This window comes from Peromyscus eremicus, chromosome 10, assembly GCF_949786415.1.
Source record: "Peromyscus eremicus chromosome 10, PerEre_H2_v1, whole genome shotgun sequence".
Classification (NCBI taxonomy): Eukaryota; Metazoa; Chordata; class Mammalia; order Rodentia; family Cricetidae; genus Peromyscus; species Peromyscus eremicus.
This window is the reverse complement of record NC_081426.1, coordinates 2,155,321-2,171,697: the sequence shown is the minus strand read 5'-3', so window position 1 is coordinate 2,171,697 and position 16,377 is coordinate 2,155,321. Positions and strand designations below refer to the sequence as shown.

Sequence of the window (16,377 nt, the reverse complement as noted above, 5' to 3'; positions counted from 1 at the left end):
GATGTCATTTTTTTTTTTTTTCTACAGCTAAGCAGTACTCCATTGTGTAAATATACCACATTTACTTTATTCAGTTGAGGAACATCTTGGTTGTTTCTAGTTTGTGGCTATTATGAATAAAGCCACTGTGCACATAGTTGAGCAAGTGTCCTGGTGGTAGCATCTTTTGAGTATATGCCCAGGAGTAGTGTAGCTGGGTCTTGAGGTATATTGATTCCAAGTTTTCTGACAGACCGCCATATTGATTTCCATAGTGGCTGTACAAGTCTGCACGTCCACCAGCAATAAAGGAGTGTTCCCCTTCCTCCACAACCTTGCCAGCATGAGCTGTCCCTTGTGTTACTGATCTTGGCCATTCTGACAGGTGTAAGATGGAGTATCAAAATAGTTTTGGTTTGCATTTCCCTGATGGCTAAGGATGCTGAACATTCTTTAAGTGTTTCACAGTCATTTGAGATTCCTCTAATAAAAATTCTCTGTTTAGCTTTGTATCCCATTTTTTAAACTGAGTTGTTTGTTTTGTTGGTATCTAGTTTCTTGAGTTCTTTATATATTTTGGAGATCGGCCCTCTGTCAGATGTGGAGTTGGTGAAGATCTTTTCCCATTCTTTCGGCTGCCATTTTGTCTTATTGAAGGTGTCCTTTGCCTTTACAGAAGCTTTTTAGTTTCGTGAGTTGCCATTCATTAGTTGTTGATCTTAGTACCTGCACTATTAGTGTTCTGTTTAGGAAGTTGTCTCCTGGGCTGATGCCTTCCAGGCTATTCCCTACTTTTTCTTCTGTCAGGTTCAGTGTGTCTCGTTTAATATTGAGATCCTTGATCCACTTGGACTTCAGATTTTTTGAAGGGTAATAAATATAGATCTATTCACATTCTTCTACATGCAAATGTCCAGTTAGACCAGCACCATTTGTTGAGCATGCTTTCTTTTTTTCCCTGTGTATTTCTGGCTTATTTATCAGAAATCTGGTGTCCATAGATGTGTGGATTTATGTCTGGGTCTTTGATTCGATTCCATTGATCAACATTTCTGTTTTTTTATGCCAATACCCCATGGTTTTTATTATTATAGCTCTGTAGAACAGCTTGAAATCAGGGATGGTGATATCCCTGGGAATTCTTTTATTGTTTAGGATTATTTTAGCTATCCTGGGATTTGTGTTTTTCCATATAAAGTTGAGTTGTCCTTTCAAGGTCTGTAAAGAATTGTGTTGGAATTTTGATGGTGATTGCATTGAATCTGTAGATTGCTTTTCCAAGATGGCCATTTTTACTATATTGATTCTATCAATCCATGAGCATGGTAGATCTTTCCATCTCCTGATATGTTCTTCAAATTTCTGTCTTCATATCCTTGAAGTTCTTGTCATAAAGGTCTTTCACTTGCTTAGTTAGAGTTACACCAAGATATTTTATGTTGTTTGTGGCTATTGTGAAGGGTGTTGTTTCCCTGATTTCTTTCTCAGTCTGTTTGTCATTTGTATATAGGAGGGCTACTAATGTTTTTGAGTTAATCTTGTATCCAGTCACATCACTGAAGGTGTTTATCAGCTGTAGCCCTGGTAAAATTTTTGGGGTTGATTATTTATACTATCATGTCATCTACACATAATGATACTTTGACTTCTTCCTTTCCAATTTGTATCCCCTTGATCTCCTTCAACTGTCACATTGCCCTAGATAAAACTTCAAGTACTATATTGAATAGATAAGAAGAGAGTAGACATTCTTGTCTTTTTCCTGATTTTAGTGGAATTGCTTTGAGTTTTTCTCCATTTGATTTAATGTTGGCTATTGGCTATTGAGATTTGTCCCTTGTATCCCTACTCTCTCCAAGACTTTTATCATGAATGGGTGTTGGATTTTGTCAAAGGCTTTTTTGGCACCTAGTGAGATGATCATGTGATTTTTTTTTCTTTCAGTTTGTTTATATGGTGGGTTACATTGACAGATTTCCAGTTACTAAACCATCCCTGCATCATGGGATGAAGCCTACTTGATCATGGTGGATACTCTTTTTGATATATTCTTGGATACGGTTTGCAAGTATTTTGTTGAGTATTTTTGCATCTATGTTCATGAGGGAAATTGGTCTATAATTCTGTTTCTTTTTTGAATCTTTGTGTGGTTTGGGTATGGGGTGACTGTGACCTCATAAAATAAAATTGGCAGTGTTCTTTCTGTTTCTGTTTTGTGGGATTATTTAAAGAGTATTGGCGTTAACTCTTCTTTGTACACTAAAACTATCTGGCCTTGGGCTTTTTGGTTGGGAGACTTTTAATGACTGCTATTTCCTTAGGGGTTATAGATCTGTTTAAGTTGTTTATCTGATCTTGATTTAACTTTGGTATTGAGAAAATTGTCCATTTCTTTTAGATTTTTCCAATTTTGTAGAGTACAGGTTTTTGAAGTATGATCTGATGACTCCTTGGATTTTCTCGGTGTCTGTTGTCATGTCCCCCTTTTCATTTCTGATTTTGTTAATTTGGATATTCTCTATCTTTAGTTAGTTTGGATAAGGGTTTGTCTATCTTGATGATTTTTTTCAAAGAACTCTTTCACTGATTCTTTGTATTGTTCTCTTTGTTTCTATTTTATTGATTTCAGCCCTCAGTTGATTATTTCCTGCTGTCTACTCTTCCTGCGTATGCTTGCTTCTTTTTGTTCAAGAACTTTCAGGTGTGCTGTTAAGTTTCTAGTATGAGATCCCTACAATTTTTTTTATATAGACAGTGTTGTGAACTTTTCTCTTAGCACCGCTTTCATTGTGTCCCATAAGTTTGGGTATATTATGCATTCATTTTCATTGATTTCTAAGAAGCCTTTAATTTCTTTCTTTATTTCTGTCTTGACCCAGTAGTCATTCAGAGCTGTTCACTTTCCATGAGTTTGTAGGCTTTCTGTTATTTCTGTTGTTGAAGTCTAGTTTTCATCCATGCTGATAGGATTTAGGTGGTTATTTCAGTTTTCTTTTATCTGTTAAAACTTGCTTTGTGTCTGAATATGTGGTCAGTTTTGGAGAAAGTTCTGTGAGGTGCTGAGAAGAAAATATATTTTATGTTTGGATGAAATGTTTTCCAGTATTTCTATGTTTAGTTTTTTGTCTGGATAACCTGTCTGTTGGTGAAAGTGAGGTATTGAAGACTTATACTATCAATGTGTGAAGGTTGATGTTTGATTTAATTTTTAGTAAACTTTCTTTTACAATGTGGGTGCCCTTGAATTTGGGGCATAGATGTTACAAATTGAAATGTCATCTTGGTGGATTTTTCCTTTGATGGTGTCCTTCCCTGTCTCTTTTGACTGATTGTGGTTTGAAGTCTATTTTGTTAGACATTAGAATGGCTACATTAGCTGCTTCTTATGTCTATTTGCTTGGAAAATCTTTTTCCATCCTTTTACTCTAAGGTAATGTCTATCTTTGATGCTGAGGTGTGTTTCTGAGGTGCAGCAGAAGGTTGAGTCCTGTTTTGGCATCCATTCTGTTAGTTTGTGTCTTTATTGGGGAATTGAGTCCATTGATATTGAGAGTTATCTATAACCAATGATTGTTAATTCCTGTTATTTTGTTGTTGTTGTTGGTGGTGGTGGTGGTGGTGTATATGTATTTACTTCCCTTCTGTTGGTTTTGCAGGAGTGAGATTATTTATTTCCTGTGTTTTCATGGGTGTAGTTAACCTCCTTGGGTTGGAGCTTTCCTTCTAGTACCTTTTCTAGGGCTGAAGTTATGGATAGATACTGTTTAAATTTGACTTTATCATGGAATATCTTGTTTTCTCCATCTATGGTGATTGAAAGTTTTACTGGGTATAGTAATCTGGGTTGGTAACTGTGGTCGCTTAGAACCTGCAGGGTATCTGTCCAGGCCATTCTGGCGTTTAGAATCTCCATTGAGAAGCTGGGTGTAATTCTAATAGGTCTGTCTTTATATGTTACTTGTCCTTTTTTCCTTTCAACTGTTAATATTCTCTCTATTCTGTATGTTTAGTGTTTTGATTATTATGTGGCAAGGGATCTTTCTTTTCTGGTCCAATCTCTTTGGTGTTCTTGTTCTTTTATAGGCATGTCCTTCCTTAGGATAGGGAAATTTTCTTTTATGATTTTTGTTGAAAATATTTTCTGGGCCTTTGAGCTGGCATTCTTCTTCTATTCCTATTACTCTTATGTTTGGTCTTTTCATAGTATCCCAGATTTCTTGAGTGTTTTGTGTCAGGAGTTTTTGTTTTGTTTTGTTTTGTTTTAATTTAACAATTTCTTTAACTGATGTATATATTTCTTCTATCTTCAATGCTTGAGATTCTCTCTTCCATCTGTAACTCCTGTTGGCTTACCTAGATTTTCCATCTCTAGGATTCCCTTAGTTTGTGTTTTCTTTATTGTTTCTATTTCCATTTTCAGATCTTGAACATTCATGTACTTGAGCTATTTATTTGGATTTCTTTAAGGGTTTTTTAATTTTTTTATTTCCTCTGAAGGAGCTCTATCATCTTCATAAAATTGATTTTAAGGTCGTTTTCTTGTGCTTTACCTCTGTTGGAATATTCAGTGCTTGCTGGTCTCTGGTGGTAACCTATTGCTTTGGCTATTGTTGCTTGTGTTCTTACAATGGTATCTAGGCATCTAGGTTTGGGATGATTATAGGTCTAGGTGCTGATTTCTGAGTTTATCTCTGCTGGATGGGTGATTTGTTCCTTGGCTTCTGTTTCCTCTCTAGTCTCCTGGCTGGAGTGGCCTATGGTTGAGGGTCTCCACCCATGTTGGGGACTGGACTTCTGATACTTGGAGTTTGGGGCCAGGATATGGTTACAAGGAGGGGAGGGATTGTTGAAGGTAGACTGGGTGGGCACTTAGAGAGTAGGGGCAGTCTGCCAGTGGGTGGCCTATTTCGAGTTCTGGTACCTGGCATGGCATCTGGTGGATTAGGGGACTTTCACTGGAGTTGGGGCTGGGGTATGTGGGGTTGTTGATTTTTGAAGAAACATTTTTGTGGTGGCTTTTCATGTTACTAGTGTTTTTTACGTTGCCTATCTGAAGTTAGTTTGTTGGTTGATAGTTTCTAGCACAACTGAGTGGAATAAGCATGTTTCTGTTCCTTTGCTTCATGAGTCCTGGCTGTGTTCAGTTGTAGCCTGAAGGTTTCTCTGGTCCTGCTCAGCCCTGCAGTTGGGACTAATCTCTCCCTCCTGCATCCTGCAGCCGCTTGATCCCAAGTAAACACACAGAGGCTTATTTTAATTATTACTGCTTGGCCATTAGGTCAGGCTTATTACTGACTAGCTCTTACACTTAAATTAACCCCTAATTCGTATCTATGTTTAGCCATGTATTCTGTGGCTTACCAGTCTGCTGGCATGCTGCTCCTTGGGTGGCAGGCTGGCTTCTCTTCCGCCTCTGCCTTTCTTCTCCCTGTCTCTCTCTTGGATTTCCTGCCTGGCTATAACCTAATTTGCCATAGGCCAGAGCAGCTTCTTTATTAACCAGTCATAGCAACACATATTCACAGCATACAGAAAGGCATCCCACAGTACTTCCCCTTTTCTGTCTAATCAAAAAGGACAGTTTTAACTTTAACATAGTAAAATTAACATATAATAGAACAGTTATCAAGCAAGAATTGTATTTCCAATATCTAGTCTTTTTGTATTTGGCGAAATTAAAAGAAAATCTTCTATCTATCCTATATTTGTGGATCTAAGGTTTCATATCTAATTTATCTCACCATAACCAAGGAAAATTATAATTATAACTATGTAGTCTTCAACTACATCAAAGATTTCAGAAGGATATAATATTACCTAAGTAAACAGGAAGTGCATTGTAAGCAACTTCCAAAATCTAGAATGACAGAGACATCTGGCTGCCTGGACAGTCACCCAAAGTTCCTCTGCAATGTTGGGGCATCCATCTTCAACCTAAAGGCCTATAGTTTTTTTAGTCACCTTTTCCTATGTCCTGTAGAATGTCTGGCAGTTTCTTTTGTGAAGCAGGAACCCGAATGACCATCTCGCCTTGCAACGGTCAGTGGTCACTTTTCCATGGGTCCTACATGTCCAATTGATACAACATTTTCTCAATCAGTCCAGGAAAAAACAGTTTCTTGCCCAAATGGCTAACTTTGGACATAAGGAAAGCATACTCCATATGGAGTTTCTTCAATGCCCATTATTGGTGCTGCCTGGAACAGACATGTCTCACTGTCCAGAAAGTCTAAGTTTTTAAAACATTTTAAATGCCATTTTCTGTAGGTCTTTGAAATGTTCGGAGATTACCTACCTAATTGAAATATATCTATGTATACCTGAAAAATAACTAATATAAGTTTGATTATCATAGATAATTAACTATTAATCTGTATTTCTTAATTATATATTACAATTTCAAATGAGCTGCACAAACATACCTTAAGCAAGAGTAGAAATATACGCACAGTATAACAAAATCAACTTTAAATTTGCGTCAATAAACCAAAATCCATAGCAGTGTAAAACATTTTAAGCGCCCAGTGGTGGTGGCACAGGCCTTTAATCCCAGCACTTGGTAGGCAGAGCCAGGCGGATCTTTGTGAGTTCAAGGCCAGCCTGGTCTATAGAGCGAGATCCAGGACAGGCATCAAAACTACACAGAGAAACCCTGTCTCAAAAAACCAAAAAAAGAAAGGGCAAAAAAGAATTTTAAGCAAGTTGTTGCTCTTTGAAAGTAGATTCAATTATACACCCTTTCATCCTATCATATCTCCCTTTTTTGTTTTAGAAAGAGATTGCATTTATAATCAACCTGCTTTAAATAAAAATGAACATTTATAAACAGTATTTTGGGAATTTGGGCATAGGTTTTCATACTACTTCCTGCTGGTTGAGGGCACTGGCAATCTTATGGGGATCCTGAGAAAATTAAGAATTATGGTCAAGTCCTGACTGGAGTAGTTTGTGAGGGTGCATGTCTGAACCTTGGAGCTGTTTTTGGATGTTTGATCATCTGGGCCATGGTGTCATCTTATACCTTTCAGGGGGTCTTCGCTGATCAAACCATATTAGCTTGGAAGCAATCCATAGCTTCTCATCTTCTGTGGAAATAAAAGCAGAACCTCTTTTCCAAAGCAACATATCCTTAGACATAAATTTTGAATTCAGAGTACCTTTAACATATATATATATATATATATATATATATATATATATATATATATATATATATATGTTAACTCAGCAGCCTTTACAATCAAATGTCTTTCTGTAGTTAACAATCCCAAAGACAATATAATCCAGACTCTGTGTGATTTCCATCTTTATGGGGTTTATTTTTATATTACTTTTACTGTTTTATTAAAGACTTTATTTTTTAAAACTATCTGTTTCTTTATATAACTGTCTATCCTCCTTTTCCTCTCTCTTCCAAGCCTACATACATTTTTACACACACTGTAAACTGTTTAGAGGTTTTCTCCATCTGAATCTGTCTTATTGTGAATCTACTGCTTTACACTGCAGCATAGCTAGTACTGAAGTGGCAGCTTTGGCTGCTGACTCCACCCACCTCAGCTTCCCAACATGGCGGAGGTAAGTCACAGCCAGCCTTGGGAGCCATACTCTCCGCACACTCTGGGAGGCAGTGGGTCTATGCCTCTATTAAGGAGTGTGTAGCCCAGAAACCTCTTTTTTTTTTTTTTGTCTGTACTAGCAAAAGCTAAATCCACCATGCAGTGTGCTGCACAGCTTGAAGACAAATCTGTACTGCAGTGGGAATCTGCCATGCTATACTCATGCATGCTGCAGCGTCTCTGTACCTTGGCATCTCTCTATCTTGGCCCTCATGAAGCTGGTTTTGGCTCCATTATTGTGTGTTCAGAATCTTTAAGCTTTCTTAGGTCTATATGGATCAATGCCCAACGGATGAGAGGCAGGGGAGACTCCATGAGCCGCCACCAGGAGAAGCAAGATGTGAAAGTACCGGTAAGCCACGAAGCCACGTGGCAGCTTATAGATAAATAGAAATGGGTTAAGTTATAAGAGCTAGCTAGCAAGAAGCTTGAGCCATAGACCATGCAATTGGTAATTAATATAAGCCTCTGAGTTATCATTATTATTATTATTATTTTTTTTTTTTTTTTTTTTTTTTTGGTTTTTCAAGACAAGGTTTCTCTGTATAGTTTTGATGCCTGTCCTGGATCTCACTCTGTAAACCAGGCTGGCCTCGAACTCACAGAGATCCACCTGGCTCTGCCTCCCGAGTGCTGGGATTAAAGGCGTTTGCCACCACCGCCCGGCCTGAGTGATTATTTTATAAGTGGCTGCAGGACCACAGGGCCTGGGCAGGACCGGAGAAACCTTCTGACTACATTCAATGTTGCTTAAAGCTTAGCTGTGGAGTTAGTGTTGATTCATGGATGAGGTAGTTGAAGGTGATGTCAGTTTGGAAGAAGCAGGAGCACAGCTTCTTACCTTATAAGGCAGAGGCAGTGGGCTGTGGTACTGAGGGATTTACACTGGGGGCAGTGTTTTGTGTGTTTTCTGATCTTCAGAGCCTATGGTTGGTAAGGTTTGTGGGAGTCTGCATTGAGGCAGAGGATCCCATGAACTCTTCGTGTCACAAGCCAGGGTGTGTATGGAGTGTTGTGTGTGTGTGGTGTGTCAGTTAAGTTGAGTGGAACATGTCCTGTCACCTCTCATTCGGGGAGTATGTTCAGTGGCAGATGTGGGAACTGGAGGTGGATGAGGTGGTGTGCTTTTTTCACCACCCAGGCTACTTTGGGAGGAGACGGGAGTGAATGTGATACAGAGGAAATTGGAGTCCCTTTTGTGGTAATTAGTCTTACTAATGAAAAAAGTTAGGAGTGTATTCAAATGGAAGCTCAAGAAAAATTGTATTAGTTTAACCCCCCAACCCCAGCAGACAAGGGTAAAACCTAATAGATGAGAGAATAAGGCTGTGTCAATTTAAATGGGTATGGAGGGTCACATGGCAGACTTCCAAGAAAGACTAAGGAAGCCCAAAATGTTGGGAGGAAGGCCCAAATTCTTAAGGAAAGCATGCTTGGAGAAGAAACAGAAGAAAAGAAATGAAATGAATGTTTTTCTAAATAATTTGGAAAAAACCTTACAGAGCTGTTGTCCATAAGTAATTACACTTGGTGGGGATTCTGGGAAGGAAAAGTATAGTATCTCATGAAAAGACTAAATTATTCTACTTATTTCTTTAGCCTGCCTTCCCAAAGATGATGAATAACCAGGTTCAGACAGACTGATAGGTCTCTGCCTAGGCCAGAGATTCCAGTTTCTTGACTGGAGTTTTTCCTATTCTGATATCCTGTTAGTCTAGCACTGCCTCACCTTCCCAGCTGGAATGAGTGGCATTGAGTGGTGAAGCTGGTGCCTGGAAGCAGGAGGCTGTGCATCTCCTATTTCTCTGGGGCAGATCTAGTGGGCAGTTGAGGTTTGTACCAGAAGGAAGGGTCTGACCTTACCTTTGCATGACTGGGTCTGTGCTGTCTGGGATGGGAAGGGTGTGCCCATGTTTATGATTTTTGAAATGATAGTTATATTTATTTTTGTCCTGCCCCCTCCACCTGTGGTATTGGGGATTGACTGTCAGACCTCAGCATTGTACTGTACAATTCTTCCACACTCCAAGGCTTATAGTAGCTGTTTAAAATCCCTGTCTGATATTTCTCTTTTTCTTACTCATTTCTAAGAGTGTTTTCATTGATGGTTTCTGTTTTCTTTCCAGGTCATGGATCACTTTTCATTTGTTATATTTAGTAATTTTTTAATGTGTGCTGGATATTAGGACCATTATATTTTGTTCCAGCAATTGTTCAGCAAGCTACTTTATATTTTAGACTCAACCCTTCAGTGGGTGATCACTGTCTTTCTTCAGGTTGTCTTGCTTGCCATTAACAAACTAGCTTACAGCTTGTGTTCTGGCCATAACCTGCTCTTACATTACTCACCCCCCTTTTTATTGTGCGTGGGTGTTTTTCCTACATGTATGTTTGTGTACCATGTGTGTGCCTGGTACTCAAAGAGGCTGGAAAACGGCGTTGAATCCTCCGTGTCTGGAATTACTGAGAGATGTGAGCTACCAGGGTGGTGAGAATCAAACCCTGGTTCTCTGGAAGAGCAGCCAGTGCTTCTAACTACTGAGCCATCTCTCCAGCCCCAGTACCACTTTTCAATTTCTCATTCTTAACCATATCATAACTTTTCTACTGTAATGTTTTCTTCTTTAAAATATGTATCCCTTTGTTTTTATTCAATTCACAAAATTTACACAAGGTTAAAGTACCAACTTCTGTCATCTACTTCATTTTTAAGTTTTTTCTGGGATCTTTCCTCATGAAATATAATCCACATTACTGTGTGAGGATAAATAACCGCTCAGGTTAATAGCCCATATTTTGAATTCTTGGTGTAAGTGGATTTATTTTGAGAGGATGGAATTAGGCTATTTCTTCCAAGAATAAAAAGTGACATAATGACAATTAAGGACATCTGATTTTGGTTTCAGATATATTTTGCCACCAATTAGGGAATATTGGATGTATTGATATTAATTAGAAGCACAGAATATATAAGAAAGCAGTAATTTGTTTCACCACCTATTAGCACAAGTGAATGCATAATTTTGAAAATAAACTATTGTATTTATCTTACATCTTGTTTCAGTATAATAAAAAGATTTTTTCTCTCCAAATTTCTTTCAGTAATCCTAAATCGGAGAGTCAGAGAGTAAATAAAAAAGTCAATAATGATGCTTCACTTAGAATTCATAATCTATCCATTTTGGTGAAACAGATAAAGTTTTATTATCAGGTAAGTGGCCTTTTTCTTTTTAACTAATATTTTAATAACAATGTATATATTTATATTTTTAATTCTTTGTTAAGAACTTTCAGAAATGTAATAATTTGGTAGCCTACTTGAATTATGTTTTTGACGTATGCTTTTTTTTTTACACTAAGTTGAATACATATTTCAATTGTTAATTCTGAGCATTATTTTTTTTAATGTCTGGATATTTTGCCTGCATGTATGCCTGTGTACCATGTACCTAGTGACTGTGAAGGCCAGAAGGAGACAGATTCCCTGGAACCACCATGTGAGTGCTGGGAAATGAGCCAGAGCACTCTAGAAAAGCAACCAGTGCTCTTAACCTCTGAGCCATTTCTCCAGCCCCAAACCTTAATTCTTAATGCTACTAATATATCTCTTAAAATTGATGTAGTTGCTTTACACAGATTTTTGTTTCATAACCAATTTTAAATGTTTATTTCAGTGTGTTTTGTAATTTATGCTTTCTTCTATTTCATTTATGAGTTATGGAGAAGTGTACTTTTAAATTAAACATACAAAGATTTTTAAGTACTTAAAATTTTTGTTGTTCAGAAAATTTAGTTTGTATGTTTCAGATTTTTTGACATTTATTTGGGGGAGGTGACTTTTTTTTGGTTTTTTGGGTTTTCGAGACAGGGTTTCTCTGTGTAGCTTTGGAGCCTGTCCTGGCACTCACTCTATAGCCCAGGCTGGCCTTGAACTCACAGAGATCCGCCTGCCTCTACCTCCTGAGTGCAGGGACTAAAGGTGTGGCCATCATGCCTGGCTCTAAATTTGAGTTGAATGTATAAACTCACCTAGACAAAAACAGACACCACTCCACATGGGGCTTAAATTTACAACCCTGGGATTAAGAGTCCCATGCTCTGTGTGGGAGAGAGATTGTCCTTTCATCAATGCCTGAGGCAGGTAGGAGAGCTGGCCCTGCACCTCTCGTGGTCGGCACAATAGAGCCAACCCCATTGGCAGAGGTTTGGGTGAGCCAGCCCTGAAGTTGTAAGCATGGGAGAGCTGTGCCCATTACTTACCTGTCATGTGGCAGCATGGCTGGGGGAAAGATGCCCTCCCTGTAAGTGACTGTTACAGCTCTGGAGGGAAGGGTATCCCGACTGTTCGGGAAGCCAGGCTGTACCTGGAGCTGCAGTAGGACAGCTCAGCTCTGGAGGGAAAGGTATCCCGACTGTTCGGGAAGCCAAACAATACCTAAACCTGGGGTGGGGTGGAGGATTGTCTTCTCGCAGGATATGCAGTCCTGCTCCTCTCCTAGGAGATAGCCAGTACAACTGAGCTTTCCTCCACCCCCACCCTCCTTAGGGGAGCTTCCCAGCAGAGCTCTGCTTCTTCTCTCCAGCACAAAATGTTGCTTCTTCTGCTTCACTCTGCTAAACCCTGCAGAAATGTAGTATTCTCTTCCAGCTCAGTGTTGTTGCTTTTTTCTACTCCGCCTTGCTCAGTCCCCTAAGGGAATGTCTCAGCAAGGTTCTTCTGTTCTGCTCCCATGAATGAAGATCTTCACCCAAGACTTTTGGGAAACAGATTTATTTGGGAAGGAGGAGTCCAGGAGAGTGGCTGCCTCTACCAGGGTGGGAAAGCACAGCCAACAATTGAACAGGCAGGATGGTTTATATAGGACTTCCTAGGGGCGGGGTTTCTCCAGGGAGAAGATTTTATGTTCAGGGATTGGTTAGTTTCATTGGTCAAGGGTAGAGATGGCCCTGATTTCAGCATCAAGCTGTTTCTTTCAACTGGCCCTTTTTCAGCTTTTTGGCTCTAATTCTAAGGCCAGGGCATATTTCTTTCACTGATTCTGATTCTAGGGACAAAGTGTGTTTGTTTGGCACTGGTTTCAGAGTCAAGGAATGTTTCTTAGGTTCTGGGTTTAGGGATAAAGTGTTTCTTTCACTAGCTCAGGTTTCAGGGCCAGGGTGGGTTTCTTTGGCTGGCCCCTTTTCCCTGCACTTCCTGCCCATCAATACCTGAGGCAGGAGGGAGAGCTGACCCTGAGGTCATAGGAGTGGGAAAGGTGGCCCTGCCCCTCATCAGCTGCAGCACTCAGAAGAGTGGCCCCTGTGCCACACCTGGGCAACACAGTATAGCAGGCCCTGAAGGTGTAGGTGTGGGAGAACTGACCCTGGGGACATGAAAGCAGGAGAACTGGCCCAGCCCCTTGCTCATTACTGCAAGGGGTGAGCTAGCCAGGACAATGCAGGAGAGGTTACCCAGGTGGTGAGGGCAAGGGAGAGCTAGCAGGCTGGCCAAACCTGCAACTACCAAGGCCCAGAACCCGGGTTATGGTTGGCCCACCTCAACATCTACCCCGTCTGTGATCTGCTGGAGCACATGAAGGGACTGATCTAAAAGCTGAAGAATCTCCACAACACAGGGTAACTAAGAGGAGTCCCAGTGAGGGCCTGGTGTTGGTAGTGTAGCAGAAACTAGAGAGGCTTCAAACCAGATCAATGACTCTGCAATAAACACTTGCAAGTAAAGACATATGGATAAAAGGGCTTACTGTGTGACTTGCTGTCACATTACAGCTTCTGTGATGAGATTTACCCCCTTTTTTCTCATAAATTTTATTTCATTTTATTTTGTGGGGGAGGTTGCAAGGGCAGAGGGCGGGTACAAAGGGATGGGGAAATAAATGGGATGGAGATGCATGATGTGAAAGATAAAGAATAAATAAAAAGAAAATTTTAAAAAAAGTCCCATGCTATACCAACTGAGCTAGTTAGGAAGCTGACATTTCTTAATAATTAACTAATACAGCTTTATTGATTTGTCTTTTTGAGCTCTTGACTATTGTGAAAGAAGAGTTAAAGTGCTGTTTTAAGCTGAAGGATTTATCAAGTTTTTCTGTATATACTTTGAAGCATTATTAGTAGGTACAGATGAACATAAAATTGTTTCAGAGAACTGAATCATTGTTCTACGATTCCCCCTAATTATTGGTTTAAATATTCTGAGGAAACTCTTTTCTTTCTTGTTTTACAATTTCATGCGTGCATATACAGTGTACATTAATTATATCCACCCACCCTCATCTGCTCCGCTCTCCCACTCCTCCTGGAAGCCCCTCCCACCAAGTCCTGTTAGTGCTGCCTGCTGGCCTGTTGACTGCTGTTGGCAGTGCGTCCATGAGTGTAGCAGTCATGTCATGACCAGAAGACAGTGTTGGAAACCCTCTGTCTCATAGATTCTTTCTGCCTCTTTTTTCTCAGTGTTCCCCAAATTAAATATTTTTATGTGAAATTTGCTTCACCCCTACTGTGAAAATACTTTAATGTTCATTATACTTAGCAAAGGCCATAGTTAGCCTGTATCTTTATGCTTTTGTAGAATAGTGCTATAACCTCAGAATAGGAAAATTCTAAATAATCCTTATGACTTTTAAACTCTTCATGATTTGTATTTTTGCTCTAAAGATTTATTTAGTATATGCATATGAATGTTTGTCTGAATGTATGTATGGGCACCGTATGTGTGTGTGTGTGTGTGTGTGTGTGTGTGTGTGTGTGTGTGTGTGCAGGAGCTTATGGAGGCCAGAAGAGAGTACCTTATCCTCTGGAACTGGAGTTACAGGTAGTTGTGAGCTGCCATGTGGGTGCTGGAAATCAAATCTCTGCATAAACAGCAAGTGGTCTTAACCACTGAGCCATCTCTCCAGCTTCTCTATTTTTTTTTTTCCAACTTTACAAAGTATTTGTCAAATCAAACTAGTGTTTCTTTAGACTAAGCTACAGGTTTATTTTCTCCCATGTGCATGCTTAATGTGCAAGGTGGTCAGAAGAGAGTGTCAGATCCCTTGGAACTGGTGGTACTGATGGTTGTGAGATACCGCGTGGGTAATGGGAATCAAATGTAGGCCTCTGCAAGAGCAACAAGTACTTTTAACCACTGAGGCATATCTTCAGTCCTTCTTGATTTTAAGACTTTAGCTTATGCATATGCAGGTTTTGACTATGTATCACATGTGTGCAGTGCCCATGGGTGCCAGAAAAGGGTATCAGATCCCTTGAAACTAGAGTTACAGAAGGTTGTTAACTGCCATGTGGGTCCTCTGCAAGAGCAGCAAGCACTCCTAACCACTGAGCAGTCTGTTTCTTTAGCCTCTACAATTGTATATTCTTGACTAATTGTCCCTTTGTTGATAGTGATGATCATTATCTCTTTTGATTGTTTTTGACTTCATATCAGCTCTTTTCAGAATTACATATTGCTATTCTTAATTGTCTCAGCTTCCACTTAATTCCATCTTTTCATTTTCAGTCTTTTTTGTAGATAGAGAACTGTAGACTTTTTCTTAATCCAATAAGCTACTTTTGTGTTTATTTGCTTGTATTGTGTATTGAACCCAGGACCAAGTGCTGTATCACTGTATTGTGATCTCAGCCCTGGAATGCATCTTTTAATGTATTTAAGACTGTGTACATTTAGTTGTATTGCTGATTGATTTGCTGACTTCTGCAAACTTGTTTTCCTCTTTGGAGAACAAAGAAAAGACATCGTTATTTCTCTCTTGTTTACCTTGGAGGTTTGGTGTTTTACTGAGCTGAACATATTTTATTTTTTCCCTTTTGTCATTTGTTTATCTATTCTTCTAAGTTTTATATTCTTTCCTAAAATCTAAAATTGTGACTTCTTTTTTTAACTACTTTAAGTATCTTCTGCAATGCTATTTTAGTAGCTGTGAATTACTTTAGTCTGTGCTGTACTTGAATGTTTTTATTCTCTGTTCATTTTAAAAGAGAAGTCTGCTAGTTAGCTAGTTATAGTTGGTTGGCTGTTCTTTACTCTCAAATTTTGGAATGTGTTGTATACTTTGCTGGCGAGGGTTTTCCGCTGAGAGGCCTAGTGCTTTCCTGTTGAGTTTTTCTATGTAAGTAAATTGGCATTTTTCTCTTGCAACTTTTAAAATTGTCTCATTTTGTGGTTTTAGCATTTTAACATCATGGAGAATTTCTTTTGTGGTTTGTCTGTTGAGGGTTCTTAATGGGTCCTGTACTTGGATAGTCATATTTTTTCCCTGGATTTGGGGAATTTTCTAGAATTAATTTATTTAAATTGTTTCATATGCTTTAAGTTTATGTCTTGATGTCTTCTTGTGTATTCAGTGGGTCCTCAGGTTGAATTTCTTGGTTGTGGCCTAGATATCTTGATAGTTTTGGTTATGCATTTTTTTGGATGGGTGTGTGGATATAATATTAAAAACAAGATAATAAATGGTTTAAAAATAATATAAGAAGTAAAAATAAATCTGAGAATGATAAACACATGTTGAAAAACAGACCAAAGAGTTAGTTAAATGACAAAGAATTGAGGCACTTTGTTCTGAATCCTTTAAAGGAATCTGCTAGGTGTGTGAGTGGTGGGTTAGAGTTGGTGTTGCTTGTCATTCCTGCAGTTGTACTATGGTTGCGTTTCTGCAGGCTTGGGCTTAGCACGGTAGGAGTTCAGTTGTCCTTTCTGAATGGGCGTTTATTGCTACTCTAATGGAAGCATTCCTTCCTTTTCTATTTTATGAAATAATTTGTTCTTTAAAGGTCT

At 39.1% G+C, this 16,377-nt stretch overlaps 1 protein-coding gene across 10 annotated transcripts in view; it reads left to right on the top strand.

The window, feature by feature from the left end:
* Ccdc88a (coiled-coil domain containing 88A) overlaps positions 1 to 16,377 on the top strand; it is a 176,272-nt gene that overhangs the window by 29,982 nt on the left and 129,913 nt on the right. For 9 of the 10 annotated variants that reach the window (XR_009381759.1, XR_009381758.1, XM_059275204.1 and 6 more), the window contains exon 3: positions 10,701 to 10,809. Coding sequence is in view for 7 of the 10 variants with exons in the window: in XM_059275204.1 (XP_059131187.1) it covers positions 10,701 to 10,809 (109 nt within the window). In the remaining 3 variants the exon portion in view is untranslated. Of the gene's footprint in view, positions 1 to 7,748; positions 7,951 to 10,700; positions 10,810 to 16,377 lie in introns of those variants that run through there. The other variant, XM_059275202.1, reaches the window with a different exon arrangement.